Source organism: Grus americana, chromosome 3 (assembly GCF_028858705.1).
Source record: "Grus americana isolate bGruAme1 chromosome 3, bGruAme1.mat, whole genome shotgun sequence".
Lineage (NCBI taxonomy): Eukaryota > Metazoa > Chordata > Aves > Gruiformes > Gruidae > Grus > Grus americana.
Genome location: NC_072854.1, coordinates 35,884,789 through 35,901,661, shown reverse-complemented (window position 1 = coordinate 35,901,661; position 16,873 = coordinate 35,884,789). Strand labels below are relative to the sequence as shown.

The 16,873-nt window shown below is 39.3% G+C and overlaps 1 protein-coding gene across 2 annotated transcripts in view; it reads right to left on the bottom strand.

The window, feature by feature from the left end:
• Nucleotides 1-16,873, bottom strand: part of MEI4 (meiotic double-stranded break formation protein 4) — a 148,537-nt gene that overhangs the window by 123,583 nt on the left and 8,081 nt on the right. Inside the window, exons 2-3 of one of the 2 annotated variants that reach the window (XM_054821876.1) lie at nt 15,091-15,192; nt 1,948-2,048 (exon numbers count right to left, since the gene is read on the bottom strand). In XM_054821876.1, coding sequence (XP_054677851.1) covers nt 1,948-1,957 — 10 coding nt within the window. In that variant the 5' untranslated portion in view covers nt 1,958-2,048; nt 15,091-15,192. The remainder of the gene's footprint in view (nt 1-1,947; nt 2,049-15,090; nt 15,193-16,873) is intronic. The other variant, XM_054821875.1, reaches the window with a different exon arrangement.

Genomic DNA, 16,873 nt, shown 5'->3' with positions numbered 1-16,873 from the left:
TGCGATCACAGTAGGTTTTGATTTGCAGCCAGCTCCCTCTCATCCCTAAAAAGTTTCTCTCTGCCACTTTGGAAGTTGAGTTATGGGTGAGTCAGGTCCCTGCTCTTTCAGCACTATGTCCATGGGCTGCAGCTCCTGCCTCCTTGCCATGACTCCCTCACCCACAGACATTTTTCCCCCCCTGAGGCTGGTGACCATCTCCCAGGCCTCTGGAGGCACCACCTGAGCCCACCACTCTCTGCTGAAAGGCACATCACGTTACAGGCAATCTGAGAACAAACTGTCCAGCACATGTGCCACAATCTGTTTTTATTTAGTTTTAGAATCTGGTATTTGGACCACATAGCTACACTGTTTGGCAAGATGACAGTTTTCTGATTTAGTGAGAAAAGTATCATTTATTTGACTGTATGAGAGGAATGTTGTTTTCTCTTTGTGAATCCATTGCCAATATTAATTAGCTTTTTCTCTGTATGAGGTTATTTTTCTCCCTCTAAGAAACTCTTCTGATAAAGTCTTTCAGAAGTTTAAAGACTTTATTTAAGCTGTGTTCAAAGTATTTAACAGCTTTTACATCAGCATGATAAATTTTGACTTTTTAGTAGGTACCATTTTTATAGCAGCAAATCAAGGAAAAAGTTTAAGAGCTGTCACCTCCAAAGGAGAAACAATTTCAATTTTATTCAAAATAGCACAAAGAAAGTTGCCTGAACTGAGAAAAATAATACGGATGTATACTGATGATCATACTGGCAACTTGGAGGTGATGAGAGCAACGATGAGCACCAATATTCTGCTCATGGAAGGAGGCACTGAACAAAAGACTCAAAGACAGAGAGGGGCCCCCAGAGTAAAGACTGACTACATGCTAAATCCAGGAAGATGTACTGAATCAATGTGATCTAGACCCAGTTCAGGCCACTTAACTACAAATAGTTAATTACAATAAAACCTGCAATTTTTGCTGAAGAAATTGGTTACACATATTAAAAACATTTTCTTGCTATTGTAGATTATTTCAGCAATTAAGTGTAACTCTTGTTCACTACACAGACTAGAGCCAATAGCATTGTGTATAGACATCCTTAGTGAGACATTGTACATGCTGTAAGTTTAAATTTACAAAAAGAAAGAAGAATGTTTCGATGACATTCACATAAGTAAATTTAAACATCTGAGTGGAAAATACAGTCCCAAATTAAGAACATACTTGTGCAGTCACCAAAATTACTTGCAAAATCAAGTTTTCATTCACAGAGATTTCCATTATAAAGGAAAATTATGGTATTTCTATACAGAAACAAGCTCACTTAAATTTGGTGTCTGATGATGAGATTTGCATATCTAAAAGCAGGAATGTGATAGATGCAGAACTCAGTCTTCGTTAATGTCTTGCTCAATGAATGGACAACCCTTTTGTGTTTTCTGAGAATATCTCTGGAGTTTCTAAGAGGATACAGCATTAGTGGGATAAGGTACCAGAGTTACTTTTAAATAGATTATGAAAAAAGATATTAGAGTATGAAACCAACCATGAATTGTAACAATTTGGTTATTCCACTGTTTTGTGGAGTCATTCAAAAAGAAAATGTTGCGTAGCAAGTCTAAGTAATTAAAATGTATGTAAAATGGACACATGGTGCTAAAACCTCCAGATAAATATAGATAAGAGATCCAGGAAGAAAATATTCAAAAAAATAATTGAAAAAGAGCTATCTGTACAGCCATCTGGTTAAACTCATTAGTCATGCTTAGACTACATCCAGCATTGGCTTGAGCAAACAGCTAACCTATGCTCTAGAGAGAAAACAAGGCAAGTATGTTGTAATTGAGTAAAATGGCACATGAGGGTAGATTAGAGAAACTTCCACTTTTGTTGCACCTACTCCTGTCAAGAGATCCATGATGAAAGTAACGTTTAATAAACAAGTAGCAGCATTAACTTACTAAAAGTCATGTTCTTTGCTGGATTTTCTTCTAGTGGCCTTCCATCAAGAACACCTGCTTTACTTCAGGAAGTCTTCTGAATATTTATTCAGAGCGGTACTCTGTTAGAATAAAAAATGAAAGTTGGTTTAAATTGCCTTTCTATACATACACAGAAAATCTATAAATTCAAGTAGAAAGTATTTCATTAATAAAAGACGGAAATTAACCCACAGACTAAAAAAAATAAAAAAATCTGTAATCAGTTAAAACTTCAAAATCCTTACATTCCTAGAGAAATTTTATTCTCTCCTTAATTCTCTGTTTTAATAATTTTAAAGCCAGAAGGTTGCCTTTAGACTTTCTAGTATCACCATATCATCCCAGGCCTTATGTGAGACATTGGTGTTTCTGTGGACGGTGTCAAAACGAAAATACATCCACATTCCTGGCTGGTTCTGAGCCTGGCCTTGCCATCTGCACCTGACATTTGCCTATGCTTTTATGGGCACATCTACTCAACGCAGTGTATTGCCATAGAAAGATCACCAGGCACTTCTGAATACCGGTGTCAAGTGGAGATGCTGGTTCAGATCCTGTGACCAGCCACATTGGTGCTTTTTCAGAAGGACTGATTCATGCGGGTGGAGTGGCCACTGTGGTCCTGCTTACAGGCTAAGCTCAGGTGTCTGTGTATCACTGCACTGGGCAGTGTAGACGTATTGTTTACTTTCCACAGTCAATGGGAAGAGATAGGTGCTTCCCCAAGGCAAGGCATGTTATGTCTTCACGGTTATCTCAAGATTGGTTGAATCACCCTCTCAAAGACTATGCTGCACTCTGGATCCTCCAGGACCTTTCCAAAGCTTAGGAAAGCTTATGCCATTTGAAATGAAGGGAAAATTGCTCATTGCTTAGAATGAGTTGGAGTACAGCTCTTTGTAAAAAACGTGCTCTGGCAATTCATAACGGGACAAAATGGTGATTGGACAGAAACACAGCAGGGACCTACAGAGATGAGCATACTGGGATGACACATTTTGACCAGTTGAATGAGGAATATGGATAATTGTTACCACTCGTAAAAATGACATAGGATTCCAGGGGGAAACTGAAGGAAAAGTGTGATCTAATGTTTTAATTTACTACTAAATAATTTGATTTTTATTTAATCAGACAATCCATTCTATTAGTCTTTAAGACTGTTCAAACTGATGGCTTATAATCATTAATGAAACTTTGTGTAAATGAATAAATATGTCAAAGTATTTTAATGCCAAACCAACACTAAAGCAGAAAGAGTCATTTTTTATAGGGTTTCTGATATATACCAGTGTGCTGATAAATGAAGAAAAATGAGAGGCCCATGTAACAATTGAGGGGTCTCGAAGAAAATCTCACCTAAATGTCAGTAGTATTTTTCTGCCAAACAAGATTGCTGTAACTGAAAACATCAGTAGTACTGAGATCTCCCATATGGATATCTTGTTCTAAAAGATCAACATAACACCATGTGGCCTCCCCTCCTAATGACTGCACAAATGATTTGCAGAGAGGGGAAGCTTATCCTCTGAATGCAGTAAGCTTCTACAAAGCCTACATTTTTTGGTATTCAGAAATAAATCAAAAGCCTTAAATTTTCAAAAGCAGTTATTCAAATACAATGTTCATGTCTGATATAGATATATTTTTAATCAGAAAAATTGTAATCTCTTGAATTTGTACTTTGTGAATTGGTTATGGAGATAATTATAAACATAATTACATGTCCTCTACAGCCTCATGACCTTAGGATTCAGTGAGAGTGAGTATGCTAGAAGGGAGATCATGTCTTCTTACCTATTTAGCAGTCTTTCAAAATGCCAGAAAAATATTATATAGGAGAAGGAAAATTAATTGGCATTATTTATTTAGATTTTGCAACTGCCTTTGACAAAATCCTGCACATCGAATGGATAAAGAAATTCAGCAGGATCCAGGTGAGAGACAATTTGTTGCTATGGACTAGAAACTGGCTAAGAATGAAAAAAAGGTGACTGCTGAGATACAGCAAATATATTCATAAGGTTTGTGCAGTTATGTGTGTGTAGCAGTGTTCTGGGGAGGGTGATAAACAGCAAGACAGCAAAATTATATAGGTCAAGCAAACCCAGGCAAAACTAGGACTAACATGGGGAAATAGGCAATGTAGTGAGGTGGCAATATGAAATTCAATGCTACGGTAAACGTGGATGCTGTCCTAAATTACTAATCACAGCTCTCTGAGGACCAGTGCTCAACAGAGATGAAAATCAGAAACCAAATGTTAGGCTACAAAAGGCTGGTGTGAAGAATAAAAAGAAAAATATCATAAGGCCATTTATAAATCAAGATACATCTGCTGTGCTAGGAATACTGTCCTCAGGTTAGCCTATCTAAAAATATAGTCTTCCTAAGGGTGCAGATGGGAGTAATAAGAAAGATTAGGAAGAGACTGAAAAGTCTGTGTGAAGAAAGATGAGAACTAGAACTCTGTGCTTTACAGAGACCTCCTAACCTACCTTGTCTTATCTAAGTGAAGACTAGCGGTTAGGAAGATAAGAGGAATTTAATCTTACAAATGAGTGTGCTTCTCCCCTTCAGGCTTCTGATACAGATTTTGGAGGAGGAATATGTTTTTTAAACAAGAAAAAAAAAAGTGAGGATCTATAAATATTAAATCCAGGCTCATAAGGAAATCGGAATTGTTTGATATAGAAGGTGACATTTTTCCTTCTGAAGTACACTTAATCATTGTCCCTGTAGTAGTGAGCACCACGCAGAAGCAGTGTCAAGTGTAAAATGCAATGAGTCCACATTAGGACTTGCTTATTGCCCATTTGGGAAATTCCCTGAAGGTGAAGAGGGTGAAGAAACCAAAGGTGGACCATGCAGAATTATCAAGGCAAGGACTCCGTTGCACTCCACCACTTTTACACAGAACTGATCTTGTATATTTTGGCTAGATCTTGTGTCCCCCATGAACTTTCTTATACTGACAGACACACTGCCCCTAGGTCATATCTCTGTCAGCATCCCATAGAGAGTGTGATCAGCTGAAAACCTCTTGAAGAAACATACAGGGCTGCTTTCCTTTTTAATTTCTCTCCTTTAAACCTCACCAATTCACTCCAGTTTAGTTTATCCTCACACTTGCTCATTAAAAAAAAAAACCAAAACCAAACAAAACAACAAAACAAAAACCCCCCGAACAAACAAAAAACAAAAACAAAAACAAAAAACCAAACCAAACCACAGCTCAGTGTTTATTTCACTTGACCTCTTCTTGTTTGTTGCCTCCCAGCTAGCATAAAGGTCAGGATGAGGTGAAGTCTTTTTATACAGATGGTCATATTCCTTGCATGATTGAAATGCAAGTGTTCTTGGGGAAGGCAGGTGGGGTTAGGGTTCCTACCCTAGATGTTATGAGCTGGAATGGCACACCAATGGCTGAAAATTGCTTTGGTTGCTATGGTATGATATCTTGACACCTAACTCCTCAATTTAGGAGGAACAAGTCCAGGTTTTAGTCCTTATTTTCTGTCCCAAGCATCATATAATTCTTCAGTGGAAGAATTATAAAAACAAACTCAGATGCATTTGTGAAGAACTTCAGGATCATTCTAAACTAAAGGTGCTTACCCGCATCTTGTTCATTTTACACTCATTTTATAGTGCAAGGAAAGGCAAATGAAACACATTCCTTTTCCCAGACAAATTTTCCCAGCCTTCCTTCTCCCCATTTGCATTATTTCTGCTTTAGTTCTCTTTCCTTTTCCAGTACAGCAGTTCTCCCCAGCCTGAGTCCTCAGATTCAGATTACAAAATTAACTGGGAAGATGATGGTGTAAATGACATGGAAAATATAGTAAGTGCATTAATGCTAGGATGAGCTAGAAAACTAGTGACATCTTTATGCTACATCCTTCTGTGCTTCATTTTCCACTGCTGCTTTCTGCTGCTAACCTTTGTCCTGTGCTGCTGAGAAAGTGCCCATATTATCTGAGCAAGGCTCTGAGCCTTTATAATTTAGCTTATTGGTTTGAGCTGGCACAAAATGTGGCAGAACTGATGGCAGAAATAAGACCAAAATAGATTTGATGGAATTAATGGAGCACTTGTGGGCAGAAGTTGGCTTAACACATTAAAGATTTTTTTTTCCTAGCTTGACAGTGAAATGCAGGACTGTATCTTCAGGGGATGGAGTTAACAGGGACTGATAAATCAATGTAATGCAATAGCTAAAACCACAGCTACATGGGGAAGAGCCCGGAGAGAGCCAGGACTGTATAACACTTGGGCAGTGCTGCTGGAGGTGCTCTGCTTAGGGAGGGTGATGAAACAGCAGAGGCAAATGTGCCCATAAGCAGCCATTTGCTGCAAGCCACTAAAAACATGTTCTTTTATTCCCACTGGAGCACGGGACAGAACAGGACTGAGCTACCCATCCCCTGCCCCTCGGATGGACTGCCCCATAGGTGTGGTGCATGCAGCATTTGCCTTTCTGTGAGCAACAGCTGCAAGGGGCCTGAGGACAAGGGTGAGCCTCAGGTTTCTGAAGCTCCCACGTGGAATTAGTGATCTCAGGCGTCGTATTGCCACATGCAAATGTAGGGAAGGCCTCCGGATCTGTCAGATTTTGCTTGTGATCAAGGCAGGAGCAACACATGACTCTTGCTCCCTTTGGGAGAAATTTTTTTGAGAAGGAGAGGGCTGACTTCATTTCTGAGGGAAGGGCCAGGTTGTCTTGTGGGAACTCCTAAACACAAGGTTGCCCTGTCTGAGTCCAACTTGATGTCCAGGTTGCAAGTTAAGCCAAATAAACCCAAAACTTTTCTGTTCCTACATAGTTTTATAAGTGAACCTGTGTGAACCTGTCCCACATGCAGATTATGCTCCAGAGAGATTTCCCTCTTACCTTCTTCCCTGGGGTAGCAGAAGCAAGAAACAGTATTTCTAGCTTTAAGGAGCTGCAACGCATTTCACTAATTTCAACTGTGACGTCCTAAGCTTCTGCTCCAGGATGGCCAGTACCCAGCCTCCAACCTCTGGGTGACTGTGCAGCTTTGGAGCAATACCAAAGAGACTCAGATGTTTTTCAGGGAACAGTGAAATCCTCCTACACGCGAGCAGTGAGCTAAGAGAAGAAAGGTGGGCTTTGAAGGAGTGAGTTCTGTAGATCTACCTCTTCATAAATCATGCTATCAACATCTCTTATTCATCATAACTATCAAAGTCAAAAGGAAAGAGAATCATATAATAATCTGGCCTTCAGACTGAGCATCTTGAACAAATTCACCTTGGTAAAATGCCCCATCCACGCTGTGGCACAATGCATCAGCAGGCTGGCTAGAAGATTGTGGTGGGTTGACCCTGGCTGGGGGCCAGGTGCCCACCAGAGCCGCTCTATCACTCCCCTCTTCAGTAAGGCAGGGAGGGGAGAAAGGAGGATGGAAAAAAAAACAACCCCAAACTCGTGGGTCGAGATAAAGGCAGTTTAATGTAGCTAAAGCAAAAAAAAGCCGCGCGCGGAAGCAAAGCAAAAAGCAAAAGATTATTCTCTACTTCCCATCAGCAGGCGATGTCCGGCCACTTCCTGGGAAGTAGGGCTTCAGTATGCATACCCCTTACTCTGGAAGACAAACATTGTAAAAAAAAATCCAACGAATGCCCCTGCCCTGTTCCTCCCCCTATTCTCAGTTTCTTATTGCTGAGCAGATGTCATATGGTATGGAATATCCCTTTGGTCAGTTTGGGTCAGCTGTCCTAGCTGTGTCCCCTCCCAAGATCTTGCCCACCCCCAGCCTGCTGCTGGGGAAAAAGAAATGTTGGAAAGACAGCCTTGATGTGTGCTGGCGCTACTCAGTAGTAGCCAAAACACTGGTGTGTTATCAACAGTTTGCTAGCTACCAATACACAGCACAGCACCATGAGGGCTGCTGTGGGGAGAATTAACTCCATCTCAGCCAGACCCAACACAAAGATCTGGCCAGTATGGCTGAACACGCAGTTTGAAACCCAGAACACCGAGTGCCCTCCGTTTTGCTGCTCTTGAGTACCCTTGTCTTATTTTCTTTGCTAAGCAACAGTTATGCAGCTCTGACTAAACACCATGGAAACTATTTTCCTGAGGTTTCCCCCAGTGTTTGGAACAGTTTGTTGTACAACACGCTATCTCTAATTGCTGGCAAGCAAAATTACTTTAAGCAACAAAAAAAAAAAAACAAACCACACCAAATCAAATTTGAGAGGGCAATTAAAAAGGTCAGAATACTCAAGAGAAAACCTTCCTTTTTATTCTAATTTTTGGTGGAGATAGAAAGTAGGGAAGAGATTCTCCTATCTATTTTAATTATGAAATAATAAGCGAGACCTGAAAGAATGCTGCTTAAAAAAAAAAAAAAGAAAAGAAAAGAAAGCAGATTTAAAAAGTAAAGATGTTTTGTTTTGTTAGCAGAAACCAAAACTACAAAATGCAAAACTTCCGCTACAGAAAAGCTGGACTGATGGACTGATGATACCTGGAGGAAGCAGTGGTTTAATTGCTTCATTTCTATAATGAAGGTAGATCTTTTGTATTTACCTATTCCTACTGAGAAAATATTGTCCATCAAAAGATGCAATTGCATATAGATAAAAACATGGCACAAACATGAGAGGTGTTTAAGGGATCAAGATTTGTTTTCTGAGGAAAGGGTGAGTGTGAAGAGGTTCTGCTTCTCAATGATAATGCAGGTCACCACCTACACAGAAGAAAGAGAAGTAGCGTATTTTTATGCCAAAATTGTTGAATGCTGCCTAAATCAAGGCATTCTGAGGATCAAAAATGCCTATGGCAAACAACATTCATTGTGAGTACTCAATGCCTGTGCAAATTAGGATAATTTTTCAGCAACTGAATACCTAATATAGATTTAAGTACACACACTTAGAAAAGATCACCAGTCTACATTTATGTAGAACCTAATTCTGCTACTCTTAGCGATGAGAGGTAGTAGCTGAATACATGAGTGATCTTATTAAGTAAATTTTGCTTTCAGTGTGAGTTATACTCTTAGGATCAGGTCCAAAGATATTACAAAAGAAGTATCAACAAATATTTATTAAAGCAGAAAAGCATACAGAGGAGCATCCAAAGCTTGTTATGTATTTGTAAACTGACATGGAAAGGCAAATGAAAATAAATCTAATCCAAGCCCAAAGGCAAAACTGGCTTTGTTATTGATACAACAAAAGCAATGACTAACAAGCTGCTACTCTGGTCTTGCATTTCTAGAACATATATTTCTGAAAGCTTGGCATCACTGAATTGCTCACAAAACACCGAAAACCAGAACTTGCCAAGCAACAGTTTGCTGGAGTGAATTTGGGGTTGGTTTTGGTTTTTGGTTATTGTTTGGGGTTTTTTTTTGGGGGGGGGGTGGTTTTTTTTTTTTCTTTTCTATATTACTGATTAAATAAGCCTACATCAATGACCCTGCTATATTGTAATCCTAGATGTGTTACCAGGCAACCATTATATGTAACAGCACCTGCCTTGCTCCCCTCTAAAAATAATCAAAACCTCCCAAATCCTTCCATTCCATGCACTAATGAAAGTGGCATCTTTCTACTGCTAAATGCTTACTCATGTATTTTCCTTAAAAATTTCAGAGTGACAAAATGCTGGTTATCTTTTCCTGAACATGCCGCTCTTCAGTTCACAATGTGATTAGTTAACAGGCTCTAACTGCATATGCTTATATTTTCATTCAACTATATACTTCAAATGAGGCTGTATTTGTGTCCTGGTTTCAGATAGGATAGGGTTAATTTTCTTCCTAGCAGCTGGTACAGTGCTGTGTTTTGGATTTAAGATGAGAATAATGTTGATAACACACTGATATTTTTAGTTGTTGCCAAGCAGTCAAGTATTTTTAAGCTTCTCATACTGCCCTGCCACTGAGAAGGTGGGCACCCAAGAAGCTGGCAGGGGACACAGCCAGGACAGCTGACCCAAACAGACCAAAGGGATGTTCCACACCATGTGACGTCATGCTCCATATATAGCTGGGGGCTTGGCTGGGAGGCAGCATGGCTCAGGAACTAGCTGAGCATAGGTGGTGAGCAATTGTGCCGTGCATCACTTGTTTTGTATATTCTTCTATTATTATTGTTATTGTTATTATTAATAATAATATTATCATTATTCTCTTCCTTTTCTGTCCTATTAAACTGTCTTTATCTCAACCCATGAGTTTTACTTTTTTCTTTTCAATTCTCTCCCCCATCCAGCTGCGGGGTGGGGGGGAGTGTGCAAAAGGCTGTGTGGTTGTTTTGGCTGCCTGCTGGGTTAAACTATGACAATTTGGAAACTAAAGTCAATTATTTAGAAGCTAATAACAATGCCAACAAATGTAGTCTGAGTCAAAAATGTATGATCTGGATAACTATACCAAAAAATTTATCACAAACCAAATATACTTCTGTATCTTCAACGCTATACAACTCTGAAACAGTAAATTAGAATCATAGAATGGTCTGGGTTTAAGGGACCTTTAAAGGTCATCTAGTCCTGCAATGAGCAGGGACATCTTTCACCAGACCAGGTTGCTCAAAGCCCCATCCCATCCGGCCTTGAACACTTCCAGGGATGGGGCATCCACAGCTTCTCTGGGCAACCTGTTCCAGTGCCTCACCACCCTCATCATAGAAAATTTCTGCCTTATGTCTAATCTAAATCTACCATCTTTCAATTTAAAACAGTTACCCCTTGTCCTATCACTACTGACCCTGGTAAAAGTCTCTCTCCATCTTTCTCACAAGCCCCCTCTAAGAATTGAAAGGCTGGAATAAGGTGCACCCAGAGACTTCCCTTCTCCAGGCTGAGCAACCCCAAGTCTCTCAGCTTTTCTTCATAGGAGAGGTGCTCCAGCCCTCTGATCATTATTGTAGCTTTCCTGAGGTATCACCAAATGATGCATGTTTAGCATTTAGATAATGAAGAATGAAAGACTAATGTTTTCTGTACATTTTCTTAAGGCAGACATCAAGTACCAATGAACTCTTGAATTTGGTGGATCGAGACCAAGAATAAGCTGAAGATACTGCAAAAGTGTAACTAATGATGTTAGAATAAATAGTGATTAAATTGTAGGGGGTCACACATAAAAGGAGAACTTTCCAGCAAAATCAAAGTCCTGCAGTTAATCACACATCATCCTAAGTTTCTACAGATAAGCTCTAAAATTTAATGCAGAGGGCAAAATACTCCCTCCAATTGGGCTTGACTGTGAGGAGACTTTAGCTAGATTGGAAGATGAGGTGAAAGAGACTTCTGTGTATAATATCCATCAAAACCTGACAAGCTGAAACCACTGTGCAATTAGCAGCTACCAGCACAGTCTTTCTGATTGATTCCCAGCTAGTGATAAATCCAGCACAAGCAGAGAAACTGCCACCTTTACTGGGCAAAAGATTTTGTAAGAGGAGAGCAGCACTGCCATACATCATGTCTTTTGCACCCTGAGTTGAGCCTTTTCCATGGAAAAGTCTCTGGTTTCTATGCCACTAGGAACTCTTTACCAGCTTGATTTAGGATTAGCAACCAGAAGTTTTTAAACTAGGTATGAATATGGATCTTCACACAGTTATACAAGTCTGAACAGGGTGTCCTATCACACTACAGAATGGTCTCAATGCTTGATCAGTCACTCCTCTTGAGTCTCTCCCTGACTGATGCCTAAAAGAATCAGTGGAATTTTACCAAGCCAGAGATGTTTAAAGCAACAAATGTCTAGCAGCAGCAGCAGCTAGGGCATGAAAATGCACTCCGGAGTGAGGAACAGCAATGCAATAAACAGAGTACTTACACAAGCTTAACAAAAATCTTCATGAGAGCTAGCAATGATACTTCAGAGGCAGGTAAACATGCCAGCCGAATGGCAAGAGGGAGATAAATGAATGACACCGTACACTTGGAAGCCGATCTCATTTACAGTATGTTTAAACTCCAAGGTAGATTAACCAACAAAGAACAAAACTTTTGTTCCCTGAAGAAATTACACAGAAAAAAACCAAGAGGAATCATTAAGCACTCAAAGCTGCCATTTTTTAACCTGTCAGCATAGTTCCGTTTTTTTCATCATTAGCACATCTTAACTGGAAGGGCTTCTCACATGGCCATAGACATGAGCAAAACAGGATGTTCACAGGCTGGATTCAGCTTGGGGGGTAAAAGGATGCTCTGAGAAGCAGAGCTCTGCTGTGACTTTGAGGTACCCTGAAAGATTACAGCCAGCTAGAAGGGAAAAAATAGTTTTGACTGGAACAGCCTGGCATCTGGAAAAACACTGCATCCACTGTGTAGCCCAGGAAGTGGAAAAAAATAAACAATTAGAAAAGATGTTCTTCTGTAGAACAAAAAACCCCCCACAACTAAAAACATATTTTAAATGAATAATTTTTCAACACCAGGAATTATATTTCCTAAGATGTGTAGTCACTGAACTCAGTGACAGCTCCTGATTCTGTTTAAATGACTAAATGACCCCATGAAGGACTTTCCCGCTCTGATTTTCTATGAATCTATGATAATATTAGTGATGACTAGCAAGGCCAGTTCTAAGTCTTTTAAAATTGGTTAGTCTTTCTATCAGCTTAAAATGTCTTCAGTCAAGCCCTTTTGTCCTGAATTTTGAGATAATAAATCATTGAAATTATATAATCATGAAGACAACAGCAGGGAGATATGTTCCTGATGGGTTTTATTCATGATGATACCTTCCTAAAAATTTGAATTATGCCAATTGTTATTAATGCAATCTCTTATAAAACAGAATTATTTAATTGGCTAACAGGAATACATTTATAAGATCTAATTGATACAATGGTAGACCTGTTCACAGTGACATTTTAATCTATGATAAAACTCAGAAACTTAATTTTAAGTGTATTCGTGGCTGAACTGGAGTCATAGAACTATATGAACCAGAGGCATAAAATCTTATATGCAATTATCCATTAAGTTTGTCCATGGTAACACATGGAAAGACAAGGCATTTACAATACTATCACAGATAATGTCAGACCACAGTAACAGTTATCACACTGCAATTTAAGTAGTGTAGCTAAGAGAACAGCTGGGCAATGAAGACAGCGTTGCATCAGGTTGAACTGAACTTTCTTAGTCTATTACATGTGTGCTTTACAGTAAACCCAGGAAGCACAATTCGATGTTGGTCCCACATAGCTAAATACCAAACTATATTCCAGCTATATTCAAGATCAAACAGTGCCCTGCTTTGTAAAGGCGTGGCCCAACCAGTTCTAGAAGACAGTGCAAAATATGTTGTTCCTTGTACCATTGTGTACCACAGTCTGGATTTCCCCCTGTGAGAGAAGGAGTATAGATGATTTCTATAATGGAAAAGCTCTTGTATCCTTCATCAGACAATCTGATATACTGCCTCTGAGAACAGTAACTAATTTATAGTTTGAAGAAACTAAGTGCATGGTATGTAAGAGTGCATGCGTGTGCGCATACATACACACAAAACATGTGCCATCGATACCTCTTTGCTGATCTAATGTCTACCCAATTAATGGGTTGAAGATCATCAGCATTGTCGCAAGAATATATGTTCACTGGCTTAGTAAAGCTGCCATCTAATTGTCACAGTTTATCTAATTTATAAATTTATAATATTATTTAGACTAACTCAAAGACTATATTGTTTGTATGACATGACAAAATTGTAAGGTTTGGCTTACTGAAAGGTAACACTACTTTGTCGCTGTCCAAGGTATTAAAAAAGCAATGTATTTGAGAATCTGCATGGTTTTTTGAAAAGTCTCATCTCTCCCTGACACTACAGATCTGTGTCTGATTTTTGGGTATATCTCAGCCATCGTCTCTTATTATGCCTCAGTAGCTGCACCTTATGCAATTGACTCTTCTGTTCATAGTAAACAACAAAGAGAAGAATTCACTTTTCTCTCTTGTTTGAATTAACTCTGAATATTGCTCGAGGAACTGCTATGTGTATAGATGTTATAGCAACTCTATTTTCCTTCTTTCTGTCCTTTATTAATGCTGAAACATAGGGCAGATTTTTGTCTCTACAAAACTCTTCCTAAAGCATTAGATGCAGTCTGAGTCTCAAGACTTCTGCACATAACACTCTGATAAATAGGTTTTAATAGTTTCCAGTCAACTTTCAGTTCTTACAGCAAATAGTGTAAATTGTAAAAAGCGTATAAATGGAATCCTGTAAATCACTGTGAATGTTATGGAAGACTGCGGATAAATTTTAAATAAAAGCTATTATACAGTAAACCTGCTGATGTTCCTCACACAGAATCTCTAGTTTGTTGCTGTGATACATGTTTAAATGCAAAAGTTTCAGCATTTATGCCTTTATATCTAGCACATGTACATAAACACATTCTTCTCTTGTCTTCTTCCAAATAAAATGTCTCAGTATTTATAACCCTATATAATTTGTAATGTGTGTTTATATTGCTTCTTTTTGTCACTGTAAATCCAGTCTTTTTTATGAAAATTTTGCTTTCTAGTGAAATACACAACTGGAGCTTGTTAAAACAAAGGCATGGTTTAACTATGCTGAGCTACTCTGCAAAGACACGGCAGATGCTGAGGAGAGACCACGCCAGCTCAGAAGCAAAAGCCACACAGAAGTGTCAATACAATGTGTGGCCCTTGCTAACAAGTCTACATAGATTTGGAGACTGAACAGCTCGCTCTACTAAATGTTTTGCTTTCTGTTAGGCTGTATTTTGGTGTGGGCATACTCTAAAAAAACTTGTTTGTCCTTAGCTAAAAGACAAAATAGCTCAATTAAGCAGTGGCCCCCATAAGGGACAAAGGAATAAAACTCCCCAGATCCATCACAAGTTTTGTACTTTCAACATGTAAGCCATCAACTAGACCCAACAGACTGATAGTCTGGTATTTGTTAGATGCCCTGTATTATTCCGAAAGGAGAAATACTACCAGAGAGTGCAAAAATATGCACTTCTGAAATACCATGCAGACATTAGGTCACATTTTGCCCTGGAGCAATCGCACTGGTTTTGCTAGCAGGGAATTTGGTTCCCCAAATAATTCTCCCAGAGTCTCTCTATAAAAGACAACACTAAACATACCTGTCTGCTTTCCGGAGATGAGGGAATCTCTGGCACTGACATATAAAGAGGCACCCATAAATGGAAAGCCACATTCTCCTCCCTTCCAGGCCCATAGTCCTTCTGTGAGGGCACACAGATTGATAAAGTTTAATTTATTAATGATAATTGTCCAAAAATAGACATATGACAAACTTTTTAATCTTTGAAAACCACAATGTGCCATGAGCAGAAGGAAGGAAAAAAATAATAAAGAAAGCGAGGGCAAGGAACTGGGCATAAGGAGTGGCCAGGTTCAGTGTTTTTAAAAGATCAGACTGTAAATTGAGAAAAAAGAAAGGGTCCCATTAGTGGGTCAAAGAACAAAAGTCTAGCAGTAAATTAAAGAGATGACAAAGAAGTGAAAAATGGCAGTGGTGTTAATCATGTGCAGCTATGTGAGATTGTATGAACCTGAGCGAGTGAAAATGATTAGTGAAGTGGAACAAACTGAGAAATCCTGCAGGACTCATGGGAGGAACCTGGGGCTGGTAAAATATACAAAAGAACAGGTTTTGCTGTTGATTTAATATCTTTTATTGCACAGGTACTGGTTACAAATGAATACAGTTAGCTTGTCCATATCAAATTGATTAGAAGTGCTTTGCTGATCTTTTCCTCTCTAACCTCAGACTGCTTAACCTTGTACTTAAAAATTGTTAACTAATGCTACCTCCTGACTTCCTCTTCCTGGCAAGGTCCAAGTTAGATCAACTCATGCGCCATGCTTGGCTTCGGTGTTGCAGAGTTCAAAAAATTGTAATCAGAAATGCAATAAATATCACAATGGGATAAAAATGTCCATCTTAAGAGGGGCAAAATTTCAGGAGACCAGAGATCTGGCACTGGCTGTGGCTTCTATTCTGAAACACAGTCGGATACGCAGATGGGATCTATATGTTCTCCGCTATGTTAATAACAGACATCAATCTTTTGCACAGCTGTCACACTGTTAAAAGCAGGGAGCATTCCACAAAGTAGCATATCAAGAGCCCTTAGAAATGTAGATGATGAAGTTTAGGACAAACACACAGCTATGAAATTGCTTTTCACTTTCAGACTCCGATAACTAAATACAATCTTTCTAAACAGGTCCAGATTGCATAACAAACATTCAATTTCAAACCAATGTTTGAACCTGTTGTTCCTCTTTTCTCCCTATATGGGCTAGTTTCTCTAACTGTTCATGCACCAGCCTTGGACCTTGTACAAATAAAAACCTCCCCCCAAAACAACAAGCAAACAAAAAGACTTTTCCCTTGCCCATTTCTCCTATTTTTCCAATGAAGTTTGAGCTTTCAGCAGATGTGGAGAAGTTGACTCTGTACAATACACCAGCTATAAGCTCTGATAAGGAACAAGACAGACAGTTTTTAAAGGAGGCACAAGCCAGGAAAACAGCAGTGAGAAAACTCTGTGCACCTGTTCCTAAACCTATCAAATGGACCAGCTTTGTTTCAAGCCAGTTCAGCGTATTCCAGCAGGGCAAACATCGGAGAGTGCTTCTCAAAGCCTGGAGATTTGACAGCCCCACGTGAGCTATCGAGTGTCCTAGAAAACAGTCTCAGCACAATGAACGTTGCTGAATATGGATGAGGTGACTCTGCCTGGTGCATTTCTCAGAGGGCCCAGAGAGGCCGTGGTCCTCTGACCCAGGTGCTGATGGCTTCATCAAGGAGCAGGGCCAAAGGAGCACTTCGCAGAGCAGTTTGGGAAGGTGTTCAACATTGTCGTTCTGAGAAATGGTGAAAACATATGTGCTTTC